At 30.1% G+C, this 14,137-nt stretch overlaps 1 protein-coding gene across 1 annotated transcript; it reads right to left on the reverse strand.

Annotated features, from left to right (window-relative positions):
* Positions 1-4,351: 4,351 nt before the first annotated feature.
* Positions 4,352-6,226, reverse strand: LOC106795957 (putative transcription factor bHLH086). Its single transcript, XM_014766892.3, has 5 exons — positions 5,591-6,226; positions 5,360-5,467; positions 5,175-5,240; positions 4,972-5,037; positions 4,352-4,794 (listed from the first exon to the last, which is right to left on the reverse strand). Exons 1-5 carry the CDS (start codon positions 6,128-6,130, stop codon positions 4,693-4,695), a joined length of 882 nt encoding a protein of 293 aa, XP_014622378.1. The 5' UTR covers positions 6,131-6,226; the 3' UTR covers positions 4,352-4,692.
* Positions 6,227-14,137: the final 7,911 nt, after the last annotated feature.

Raw genomic sequence — 14,137 nt, forward strand, 5'->3', positions numbered from 1 at the left:
AACGAAATATAGAATTTGTAATCTTTTGTCATGCAACGAAAATCTCCACCTGGTGCAACTGCTACAGAACATGCAATAAAGATTAAAAAAAGAACAATCAGATTTTTTTTTAAATTTCTTGTTCAGGTGTTTTAAGTGTTAATTCCACGGATTTTTTATCAGTCTATTTCCATGGTGCAGAGTGCAGACCCAGGCTTTGGTACTTTGCTCGACTAGTTTATTGTTCAACTATGGGTATTGGTGTCCGGGTTAGGACACTTTTTTTAACCTAATTTGAAATTTTGATTGGACATTTAGTTAAATTTGAATCGATTAAATTAAAATTCAATAACGTGAGATAAGATTGAGTTAAGTTGGATAATTGAATTGTTTTATTCTGAGGATAATTAATTTGTTGATGTAATATATCAATCTAAACATCTGCCGAAGGAAATCAATCCGTTCTCGTGAGATTAATTATTAACTTTGGATCGAAAGATACCTGATTCACACAAAAAAATATCAATCTAAACATTATATATAAAATCATAAAGTTAAAGAAGTATAAACTATCATTGAAGTATATTTTATGATATTTATTTCAAGATAAATAATATCAATATTATCATGTTATATAAATATTATCCATTAAATATAAGAGCTTTATTAATAAATAATTATTTTAAAAATTATACTTTTAAAAGATATAATTAAGACAACAGACTTAATTGAGACAAACCGAAATATATATATATATAAGTATTAATTGGGTCATTCTAAAACTAAAAGTTATTATATATCAAGATTAACTCTGGGCAAAGTCAAGTTAATGGAATGCGACGAGTAATAAACACTCCTGGGGGCGGGGGAAATGAGGCAAATTGCACTATTCTTGATTTGTTTTGTAAAAAAAATAAAAAATATAAGGCTTGATTTGTTTTTAAACAAAGGGGTCTAGGCCCAACAGAAAGAAAGTAGTTTACTTAAGCTTTATTGGAATTGAAGGCTTAGTTTAATCTCTTCTAAAATCTTTTTATTTATATTATATTATACATTATAGATGTAAAATATTTACTGAGTTCGTAAATTATTTTTTACAAAAAAAAAATTAATCATCCATCTTTAATGAAATTTCTTCTCTTTAAGTCTCAACTATTTTATTTTTTTTGTTCAATTCATCCAGAATATTTGAATCTAAAACCTTCCTTAAAATATATTTAAACTCAATTTCATTTGAGCTAACACAACATTGGTTTTGAAATCTATTTAATTTTTAAAAAATCATTTCATAATAAAGTCTATTAAATCAAATTATAAATATATCTAAATAGACTAATAGCGTGCATTTATAAGTCAATAAGTTTAAGTTTTTAAATAAATTAACAAGCAGTAAAAAAAATTAACAAGTTCTGTAAAAAAAAATTAACAAGTAAATAATTTCAAAATATTATCATAAAAGTTCAACCCATTAATTACTATTATATTTGTATTTATTTAAACAAACTGACTTCTTAAACTTAAAATATATTTTTTTCATTAAACGGTATGTATAACTCCTTTAACTAAATTAAACGGTTCAAACCCTAACTCTTTTAACTAAATATATAGATTATTTTTTTTAATTTCAAAAAGTCTTAACTCTTAACAAGATTTATTTAACAAACAATTTGATCTAATTTAAACATGCAGATATACAGGTTTGGCCATAGACCGATCACCTGAAGTTATTTCCATATCTAATTTGCCGCTATGATAACACGTTGCCTACATGTCCTAATTCCTATAATATGGGTTTTGTTAATCTTTTTTTAACAAATTATTAAATCTTGACTGAAATATTATTTCCATTGAAGGAACGCAATTATATGCGGGTAGCATATTATGAATTCAAAGATCCAGAATTAGTAAAGAAAAGAGATAGCTACTGGTTGGACAATTAATGTCGCATATAACTTCGTTATTTCTGACTTTTTTTTTTTTTATGAATCTTCGTTATTTCTGACTAACTAAAACAAAGCATCAATCTTCTCTTTTTTCCCTAACTTCTCTAATGAATACATAAAATTTTTAATTGTGACAAAATTAATATCATTGTATTGTACCCCAAAAATAATTTAAATGAAGCCAATCATTGAAAATGCAAATTGCTCTATATATAAGAATGTCCTAGTGGATATGGGAAATGATTATGTCCAAGTAAGGGAAGAAATTATATATGATGGTAGGAATAATAAATTAACCAATTAATTATTCGTTCATTCTAAATTTCACAACGACTTTTTTAACTCCTAGAGCATTATTCATTGGAATGTATAGTATAGTGGCACCGATTTTTGTGGGCTTGGGCATGTGATTACCCTTGCCCATGTGATCCTTATTAAAAGTTACACGTGCTTAATGCATGGTCCCCCACTTCATTCCAAACAAAATATATAACAGAAGCTATAGTAGGAAAAATAAAATTATTGAAATGCAACTTAGACTGAGTGAATCTCTACATGTACAAGATATATAATATTATTTGTTTTGACAAAGTAAAGCATAAAACAACTGTACGGATACTGATGTGCATGCATAGCTCATCAAGATAACACAATCGTTACCAATTAGGTTCTCAAAGGCACGAGAGGGGTTGAAGAAATCATGGAATCAAAAAGTATATCAAACGTGTTTAAGGCTACAACCAATGGAACTAGATGCATGTAATTAACTACATGCAACATCCAAATCTGGTGTGCATCTTATAAGTATGGATCTACTATACTGTCATATATCATATTTCATAATCAACTCAAATTTATGAAGATCCAAATTCATTCGCTTTGGACTAGATATGGAAGGATTTCAAATCTGAGTTTATTAGGATATTACGGTTATCTTCTCAAAAACAAAAAGATATTAGGGTTATACTATTACTAATTATGTGCTTTAATTATAGGGAATGTTAGCAAAAGGATTATTCACTGTACGCTGTTGATGCTAAACTAAAGTTCTTGACTTATACAGTTATTAGAAAACATTAATCAGGCTTTAAGAATTAAGATGAAACTTGCTAATAAGCAGTGTACGGTTCTATTTTGTAGTCAAAATTATGAAGATGCATCTCATGATCAACGTTAATTTTTTTTATTTTTATGCATGATTGAATATAATCATCTTATTTTCTTATGAATGTGATAGTCATAAGGAGAAAAACAAACTGCTATTCATTTTAATATTTGATCCTTTAAAAAAAAGAGATTAAAATTAAATAAAAAACTTAAAATTGAATTTATCTAAAAATATACTTTTATAAAAAAATGAAAAATATAAAATCCCACATGAGCATGTCCTTTTATATAAATTTACATCCATTAGTTGAATACCTAAGGTTCCATTTGGGTTGATTGTGAGTTTCTGATTTTTAATTTTTAAATGCAATTTTTAAAATAAAACATGTTCAATAAAAAAAAATGGAGTTTAATTAGCTTTTAATTCAATTTCAAAATAATTTTACATTCATTATCAAAATCAAGAAAAAATATTTTATAAATTTGATTTTTAATTTAAAAAAATATATTCTAACCATCATCACCACTACCACCTCTGTCATGTCACCTGGTTGTCATTACACTATAGTTGTCACCTTCACCACCATCATTTCACCATAACTATTACCTTATAATTATTACTATCATTTCATCACCCTCAATATCATTGTCATCACAATTACATATACAACAACTCATTCATATGCATTCTAATTGACATTGTCATCCTACAAGGAAGCAATTATATATGATGAGAGGAATAAAAAATTAACCAATTAATTACTCATTCATTTTAAATTTCACAAAGACTTATTTAACTCCTAGAGCATTATTCATTGGAAAATGTATTCATTGGAATAGATATACTCCCTCCGGTTTCAACTATAAGTAACAAAAGTCTCTTAATTTTTTTTATCTCAAATATAAACAAATCTCAATTAGTTATGTTTTATTTAATGAGATTCTTTATAAAAAATACTCTTCATTAGGCAAAAAAAAAATTATATCTGATATTAAATTCCAATAAAAAATAATATAAGAAAAACAAATATTAATTAGTGTCCTTGGAACATTGATTAAAAAATTAAAAAAAAATATTTTTATAAATAAAATTACACTCTTCATGACGTTCTTACGTTATTCTATAATTTCCACGATAAATAATTTCTTTTTTTAATTTATTAATTAATATCCTAAATGTTTATTTTTTAATTAAAGATGACATAATTTAATAAAATTAGTTAATTCTTTTTATAAATGTGAAGTATGTTTGTTTTTATTAAATTAGCCAATTTAATAAAATTAGTTAACAATAAACTGAATATAAACCCATATACATGTAATTGTTGGCTGAGTAGTCAGATATTTATTAGAAACACTTCCATCGCCACTAGTAGTACAGAGAAAATTAAAGTACAACGTAGACACGTAGATATTTTGTGAATGAAATCCTGGGACACGGTTTAATTTCCAGCCCCAGCATATACACAAACAACTAACACAAGATGCTCAAATTTTCTGCTAGATCTTGATTTAGTATTAACAAATTAGAAAAGGTCAAGCATTCTGAAATACTAAAACGCCCTTCAGAACGACCAACTTCCAGAACAAAGTTTTTCTCGTTCAGCAAAGTTGTGTTTGAATTGTGAAGTATGATTTCTTGGATTCATGATCTTTTTGGGATTCATCTTTGAGATGAAAGAATGGCATCAATGGCTTGTCTCACTTGAGAAATGTCAGGGGCTTTTCCACCTTGGACTGGCCAAAATTCATCAGCTGCCAACACCTTCACAATGAACAAGTAGAGAACAAAGATGTCACATGTGAGATTCCAATTCAGATTAAGCCATGAGCTTAGTTTGAAGAAACTGAAGATTTGAACGTGCATAAAGAATTGTAAATAGGACCAAAAAATTGCTTATCAAAAGAAGAAGAAAAGTAGTGCACTCTGTGCAAGTTCCACCTTCACTTGCAACTGAAGAAACTTAACATAACTAATTGCTTTCTCCAACATTGTGACCAAATCAACCTGCAAAATTCACCAATCAAATAATAATTCTGGCAAGTAAAATTTCATAGAGTTTGGTTGAGTTGAAGCTTCAACTCTGCAACATATATGAAAGTGCAAAAGAAAGAAACTTCTCAGTACTCGTTTGAAAAATCTACCTTGGAACCGTTGGGGACCAGTTCTTGTAGTATCTTAAGCCGCTCACTTATTCTCTCTCTTCTATTCTGAGATACACTCATACAAACATTCTATCAGCATTGAATCTCATATTTTTAAGTTTTCTTAATTTTCAATCAAAACAAGGTACATATCAAACACAATTTAACTTAGGTTTAAAGCAAACCTTGGCAGCAACACTTTGAGGATCCTGGGATGGGTTTGACTTTGGTTTTGCTGCTTTACTTGCACTTGTGCATGGCTTCTTGGCATTGGTAACTTGCATGTTCTCTCCCTATAAACACAAATCTGGCCTCAATGTTCCATTCTAATTTCATAGAGTTCTCTATGGACTAGTTCCAAGCATTAAAAAACAAAAAGAAAAAGTTAAGGTATGATTGAGGAGACAATAAAATACCATAAAAGAGCGCTTTTTCAAGACCAATTCTTGTGCTGCTGACTCATGCAAGCTATCACTAGGGACATTTGGTTCAGAGTATAGCCACCCAGATGATGAACTTTCACCATGTTGCTTGTCTTTTGCACCATTGAATATGGAGCTATAGCCAGTGGCTGTTTCAAAGCAACTGAAATTTTGCACTAGGCGCATATCTGTGGGGCTTTTAGGACTAATAACATGGTTCCACTGGTTATAACCTTCATGCAAATTACTCTCTTTGGAGAACATCCAACTCTGCTGAAAGCTAAGAAAAGATTCACTACCTTGCATGAGGTTGTTGTATTGATCATTGGCTTTGAAATTAATCAGGGATTCTGCTTCTTCAAGTTGGTAATGTGTGCTCTTATGAACATACTCATTGCCACATAGAGGAGGAGAATTGGTTATGGCTGAAGCTGAATCATTGCTGAGCCCATTAGTACTTTGTGAGCCATCTTCCTCTTCAACCACACATTTTTGGTACTCATTGACCCCATTAGATGTCAAAGAGAGTGCCATTAAGGAGGTAAAGGAAACACAAAAGCAAAAGCAACTGTGGTTTTTTGTTAAGGTCAATGATGAGCATGAAAACTAGTGAATGGGGCCTCTTTATATATAGCCTTCAAAAACCAACTACCATTTTGTGTTGATTGAGATTGGAGTAATAGTAGTCAACTGAAATCTTAACTATTATGGGGGAACAAGAAATCAAAATATAATACTAAAATACTGATGTATCTGTCTTTACGAATTTAAAAAATGTTAGTTTATTAATTAATTCATCTTCATGTTGGGATTGTTAATTAGCTGGCAAAAAGAGAATGCAATTGAGAATATAAAAGAAGAGCAAATTAAGTATAGCACAAGGATCGCCGGATCCTTCGCCAAACCCACGTCTCTCTTTGATTCCCCATTTTTGGTTAGTCTCACTTTGATGAAGAAGCTGGAGCTACTCTTGGGGTTGCAGCTTCTCACATGCTTCCTTTTTATAACTTAAGCACGTGCATGGACTCATACTCTATTCAATTTATGTACCATATAATATATTATATAATGTATGTTAACATTCTGTGTAGCTGGCTGCACTAGCTATTGAACTGGCTAAGATATAGCACTGATTGGCATGGACTGTATATTATGAACATTAAGCATGGTGGGTTTTGTATATGCAAGATTCCATTTATTTTCTCTCCGAATTCCTTTTTTTTCTTTTTAAGATTGAAAAATGTGCAGGGGAAAGTAACGTGGAACATTTTGAACCTTAACATGAAGGTTTCTTGTACACAAACTATAAATAAATAGACTTCATGGCTTACGACCTAAAAGTCTCGTATGAATTCATAATAGTTTACTTAAGGTCACGTTCAACTGGTTTGAGTGCATGCAACCGGAACATTTTAGATGAAAACATCATAAATATGAAGTTAAGTATTCACGTACAAACTAATCCAACATACTTTCTTAAAAACAAATTTAATATCATTTTTCATATCTTAAGCTCAAAGTCTACACTTTTTTATTCCTAAAAATTGAAAAAGAAAAAAAAGAGAGGAAAAGAATCAATGAAATACTACTTTGAAAATCCAAATTAATCTCAAGTCTTTCATAATGTATCATGCGTTATCCGGTACTTCTTAGTGGAAATGTATTATCTCTTTTTTGCACTTCTTTGTTAATCCCCTTTTGGCTGGGAAGAAAATAGGAAAGAATAGAAGGAAAGTTTTCAAAAAATATGAGTGGGTTCTACATCTTCATCACACCACTTTAATTTAAATATTTTTTTTCATCTCATTTCATTCTTTTTCACTCAACCAAAATGACCCTTTGGTTACATTATTAGCCTTTGCTAGCTTCAATTACTACCTACTAATTGAAATCTATTATTTCCTACTTGTTCAATCGTTTATAAGTTTATATAACTTACACAAACAAAGAAATTAACCACCATATTCAGCTAATAAAGGCCATTAAAGATTGATTTGTTTCGTTCTTTCCTTGCTTCCACACCATAGTAACTTCTAGCATGCACCATCGATCGTTCTATGGAACGTCAAAGCACCAAAAGATACGACCATGATCAAAGGAAAAGCCAACTTCGTAAGGAGTACAAAACATAAGTTGATAAAAAATTAACGATAAAAACTAATTATGCCGAAAAATTAAAAAGGGACAAAAACTATATAAAAAAGACAATAAAGACTAACTATATTATATGATTTTGACCTAATCACCAGAAAAATAAAGAGCTTTTTAATTTTACTTTTTTTAATTCAAAATTTTGGAAGAAATGAGGAAAATAAAGAGGTTAATATCGCCTCCCTTTAATGTTTGTCTCTCCCATAGGCTCTGCTCGGTTCTAACGACGGAATAAACATACCAAAGACGAAAAGGGAGTGAGTGAGTTTGGTAGAGATGATTTTGGAGTGAGTAAAGATACTAGTTGGGGGGGGGGGGGGGGGGGGTTGTAGCATAATTTTTTTCTCTTTCCAGTTGTAGTGAAATCGATTTTTTAGGGGGGAAATGATTTTCTTTAGTTATCAGGTTATATTTAGGACAAAAAAATGATATTTTTAGGTAAAAAGATTGATTTTTTTGTCTCTATTTAATTCTATATCCTCCTTATCTCATTTATACTAAATAACTTTACAATATTATTTTTACTTTATTTTTCACATATTTCTCTTAAACCAAACAAATATTAAAACATATTACTTCATTTCTACTTTTTTTCCTTTTTTAAATTATCTCTTCTCTATTTTTATTTATTTTATTTCTTTCTTTTAAATCAAGTACAACCCTAGTGTTGAGATATTTTTAAAAAAAGGAAAAATAATTTTACAATATTTTTGAACTATAACTAGACATTAATTTGATTTGAAATTTTATTTTATCTATCCTCTATTATGATTTATAAGAATGTAATACATTTTCCATATTTTTCTTCTCTCCCCCTCTTATAAAAATCAAAACAAAGTATACTTTTCCTTGAAACTAAACAAATATGTTTGGGAGATTAGTTTTAAAGGAGGATAAAAGAGGATAATTTTTTTTATATCTAATAAATATTATCTAATGTATGTCAATTTTAAAATAAATGAAATAAAATGACAGGTTAACATATATTATTTATGTCGATCCTTATCTTTTACTTATTTCTATAAACATTAAAATAAAGGAAATAAAATTATATATTAATGTCCTAATCTTTTATTTATTTCTATAAACATTACTTAACTCTCTTAAACACCATTCACCACTGTCAGGGATCTCTGCCTTTAACACCTAAAAGCTGGCTTTTCTAAGTTTAAAGAATTCACTCACCATTAATTAGCTGTTGCCAAAGAAAAAAGAAAGTCAACATTCTCTCGAACAGATTCCATCATACTGAATTTTTTTATACTAAAAGGAATTCCTGTGGTCAACTCAGTTTAATCATGTACATTTTTTAAGGGTTATCTTTTTCATACAGTGCATGACTATTTCTGGCTGCTCATGAAATACAGTTAAGTATATCTTTTGTAGACACAAAGAAGATCATCCACATGTTTGGTTACTACACAAACAAATTTTGGGGCAAAGGGGGGAAAAACTAGAGCTGGAATTGAAAATATTAAGTTAGCAATTCTTTTTCCTTGTCTCATGGAGAGTGTCTAATTGTGTCCTTCTTGTAATGAACTTGGAAACTCTTAATCAGGGAGAAGATCAGAATTTTCCATATCTTCCAAATCCTCTTAAACATTATGTAAACATCTTTGAAACTAGCCAATTAGTGCTGTCATTAGCTCTTCCATTGTTTATTGAATACACTGGCATATTTAAATTTTAGATAATATACACTTAATTATAGGTTAACACTTAATAATGAAATGCTTCTAGTGCATATCATATCAATGTACATTCATATATATGCACATACTAATTGCTGTGACGACTAAGATGGAATGTGCTAGAATCTCTAGGTCTCAGACCACCTCTCAAATGAGTAACAGTATGGTGTTTAATTATATGCTTCATATATAGTAGTGAGGGTTTCTGAGCTGTAATCTACATTGGTATTTTGCAGATGGCAATGCCATTTGCTATATTTTTCCACGAAAAAAATGGCCTCCGTGGTATTAGAACTTTCATAGTGTGTCAAAATATTCTCATGTAAAAGTAATTCATTACTCCTGTAATTAAAGTGAACCCTCTTTTCTTTCAAAAAGAGGAGTCGAACTCGATCGGATACTTAAAGGTAATTACAACTCTTTCCTTAGTCAATTAAAGTGAATTTGCATTGTAACCAAAGTGAGCAAGGATATAGCTATTATATTAATTTAGTTTGAAATGCATCATGATCTTCTGAAGTTCATAATCATCTAAAACATAATAATGATGCATGCACCATGACTTAATTAGTTTGGATGGGCTTTTTCCAATCCAATAATCTGCAAAAGGTGCATATTTTATGAGTGACCGTATTACCCACACCATTAACGTTACAATTTTATTATCTTGGGTTGATGTTATTTTTAGTCTTCAAAATTTTCTAAATTTCTGTTTTATTTCTCCTGACTTTTATTTATATTGTTTTAAATACTCTCGTTGGTCCCTATATAAGTAGAAAAATGTTAGTTTTTTTAGGGAAAAAATGTTAGTTTTAGAGACTAAAGCTTGGATATTTTTAAAAATATATATTAATTTTTACCCATAACATTATCGTTTGATTAATTAGTAACTTTCTTTCAAATTATTTATTTAGAGAATATTAATAATTAATAATATTTATAAGCTTAAAGTAAGGGATTAGATTCCTTGAGTTGGCCCCATGAGTTGGGCTAGTTAAAAATTCTTGATAAACTCAATTCAACCTTGGTGTGTCTTTATTGAACCTGAGTTTGATCAAATTCATTTAGGTCTAGTTAATTAAAAATTTTGGACAAACTCAATTTAACCCAACTTAATTAAACCTATCAACAAAGAAAATAATATAAACACTAATTAGGTTTAATTTATTTATATTTTTCAAACACAATCCAACTCAAACTATGATCATCCTATCAAAGAAGAAAATTTACAAATAATCATTTTAGCAGAAAATAGCCACCCTCACCACCACAACACTTCAACAATGATTAAAACAGAAGTAGAGCACATAGTAGAATACTACTTCTTGAGTAAATTTGTGCATTCTCAACAGAAACTTGAATAGAAAGCATAAGCTTAACAAGAAAAGGTTTTTTTTAAGGGAAACAAGAAAAGGTTAATAGCCACTGAAAATGGATTTTAATAACACTTCTTTAATTTAAAAAAGGAACTTAGACTTTTTATCCATGAACTAGGATTAGTCTCCAGACTTTACAACATATACAAGAATTTCATCACACTTCTACGTTGTTTTTACTGTGCCACTGAAAAAGGGACTTGGTTCACAGGAAACACAACAATTGATAAGCTGCAAATTCTCACAACAGAACATCCAATTAATCATAAGACACTTTCACAAATCACAATCACTCGTTAAAAAAGACACTAAGCTTTGCCTCCCAAACAAATAATACAAACATGGTGGCTTAAATCACATCCCATATAGCTCTATTAAAACAAGCACTACATTTCATCCCTCACAAACATTTTATAAATACAAAATTCTTATACCAGAGACAAGCTTCAGCATGCCAATACTCCAATTACTCTAATGAAACAAGGATGATCCCAAACAGAAGATGGATGACTTCTCTTTAGGGTGAGAAGTATGTAGGAATAAATTAACCACGTATCTACTCATCTACTTAACACTATTGCATGTTGATCTCACAGTGGCAAGGAATCGGCTAAAGACAAAAAGCATTAGGAATAAATTAACTACATATCTATTCTCATGGACAATGTGAATCCAAAAGTTCTGGACAGACAAGGGAAGCATGTAGACTAAATGGTAAATAATTTCTTTTGTATTCAGGACAAAAGTTGAACATACGGGGTTACACCATAAAAAATATATGAAGAAAAATATAGTAAAGGAGGCAAAAGAACCACTGCATAACACATCATAAATGAGATATTCCAGAAACATAATGATTCTAGCTATGACTTCTTATTAGCCTTTTTTCTATTTCTTTCTCTGCCTTTTCAAACTTGAACCACCATCAAGAGGAGGAGGACCAGCAGAACAATATTGTAGACACGCATCCGAAAACTTGGTAGGCGAAAATTCTTGTTTTGAATCTTTTGATATCTGAAATTCTTTACACCTGGAAACCTTCCTAGAAGACTTAAGAAATTCAACTTCAGTTTCATCATTATTATCAGCCACGGAACCTGCAAATTCCTCCTTGTGACCCAATCCAACAGAGAGGTATGTCCTGTCTTTGCTGTCGGTGTCACAGCACTAGGAAGAATACCTTGCAAGCCCTTTCCTTTGATTTCATTTAAAAGTTTAGATTTTGAATTAATCATCTCAACGAGAATTGATTCTGAGTCAGAATTACATGCATTAAATACTTAATTAGTAAGCAAGCACATTGTCACCTAAAATCTATTGAAAAATATGTAATAAAGCATACACAGAAGAATAACCAAAATTGAAAGAATAGCAGCAGAGCAGCTAACTGCTGAGCATCCTTTCTGTTTCTAGCTGCATCACTGGTGTAACTTGTACCATTGAAAAACTACAGAAGATATAAAAACAGGAACCAACCCTTCTCGCTGAAGGTCCTTCTAAATTCAGTTTAGTAGCATATTCATTCAAGATAGACTTGTAAAATGTAGAAATCTGGAAGACAAAGACAACAAGTAGTTGATGTTTTAAACTAAGATATATGCAATGATAACACAAGATGAAGCCAAAATAAAACAATAACATCCGAATTAAAGCATCATTAAGCTTAATGCTATTTTACCAGCTTTTTATTTTTTCACAAAGTCTGCAAATTATTTCACAAGCAGTTAGCACTTATATGAAAACAATTTTCCAGAACATAGATCTCCATGATTAGTTCAAGCTATACTAGATTAGTTTCAAACCTGTACAGAATATGAAAAGGAAGCATCAAAACTCAGTTTCCATGGGCAACAAAATTTATTTGTAATAATAATGGTACTGCTTCTTTATCAAACTTGTATGAGTTAAATGCTTGTATTAAAAAGAATGTGTGAAATTTTCTGATACTAATATCTTCCTGGAAATTAAAAGCCTCTTTGATAGGTTGTACGATAATTTTCAAGTAAGACTCTTTAGCATTGCATCATAAGAGAGAGAGAGGTGTATGATATATCGAATAACAATATAACTTGCAAAAATGCATCGTAATTTCTTACAGAAAAAGGTTATCTAGGCAAATATACATACACAAGCTAGGAGGAATAGGTTAAGAAAAACTTCTCAGATCATCAAACACTACTTTTTTTCCGATAGACAGAAATTTTATTAGGAAGAAACAAGAAAAACTAACATCTAATGCACTATGATTGCACCGAATTTTGCAACATATTAACAAATATTGGCTCAAAATTACTAAACGGTCTATATTTTGACTCAACTGAAGCTATACACCTACTGAAATCAACACCAACTATTTTGCTACAACACACCTCATAAACAAGAGATGGTGCTTCATGTCTAGCAGCATCCTGTTCAGCAGTTTTTAGGTTGGAAAAATAGGATTGGGAAGTGCAACACACCCCATTAACTCACACTAGGTTTTTTTATCAGAACAGTCGATGCACAACAATAGTTTACAAGAGTTTGCTCAAAAGTCAAACATCGCACTTCCCGTGTATGAAACTATCAACGAGGGACAACAACATGCTCCGAAATTTAGGTCAACGAGGTCCATGATGTTAGAGTCTTATAGATCACTTTATATGTTCCACATTGATGCATGCCGCCAAAAATCTCCCAATAAAAATTGTGTTGACGATAGTAAACATGAGCAAAGGCAAAGCATAAATATCAATTATCACTTAGAATCAAAACACAACAAGTGTAATGCAAATTGCCAAATATAATGCTACTAAGTAAAATGATAAGAGTATCTAAAAAAAAAGTGAAATTATAAGAATAAGTTTAAAAGAATCATGCTTTGGAAACTAACCATTAACTTAAAAGCTCAACCAGGGGTTTCACTTAATGTGAGAAATATGATTTATTATTTGCAAATTCACTTACTCCAAAACAAATAACAAATATTTCAAAAATAAGCTACTCCAAACGCTCAAGATACAAGTTTTCAAGCATCAATCACTCCACTTTAAACTAAGGTTATGTTTTTCTCAGTAAACACTCTAGAAAAAACAGAATAGATAAAAGAAAAATAAAATAAACTTCCCTAAGTTAAAATTAGCTAATACATGAAATCAGCTTTTGAAGAAGCTTCTCTCATTGTCTACAAAAACTGATTTTAACTTATGAATAAGGTAATATTGATTTATGAAATAATTTTTTTTTGTACTTTTTTATAAGTATTTTTGGAAAAGCTTATCCAAACAAGGTTTTTAATCCAAATCAATTTTGTAAAAGTCAGCTCAATCATTCACACTCTTAGA

This window comes from Glycine max, chromosome 14 (genome assembly GCF_000004515.6).
Source record: "Glycine max cultivar Williams 82 chromosome 14, Glycine_max_v4.0, whole genome shotgun sequence".
Classification (NCBI taxonomy): Eukaryota; Viridiplantae; Streptophyta; class Magnoliopsida; order Fabales; family Fabaceae; genus Glycine; species Glycine max.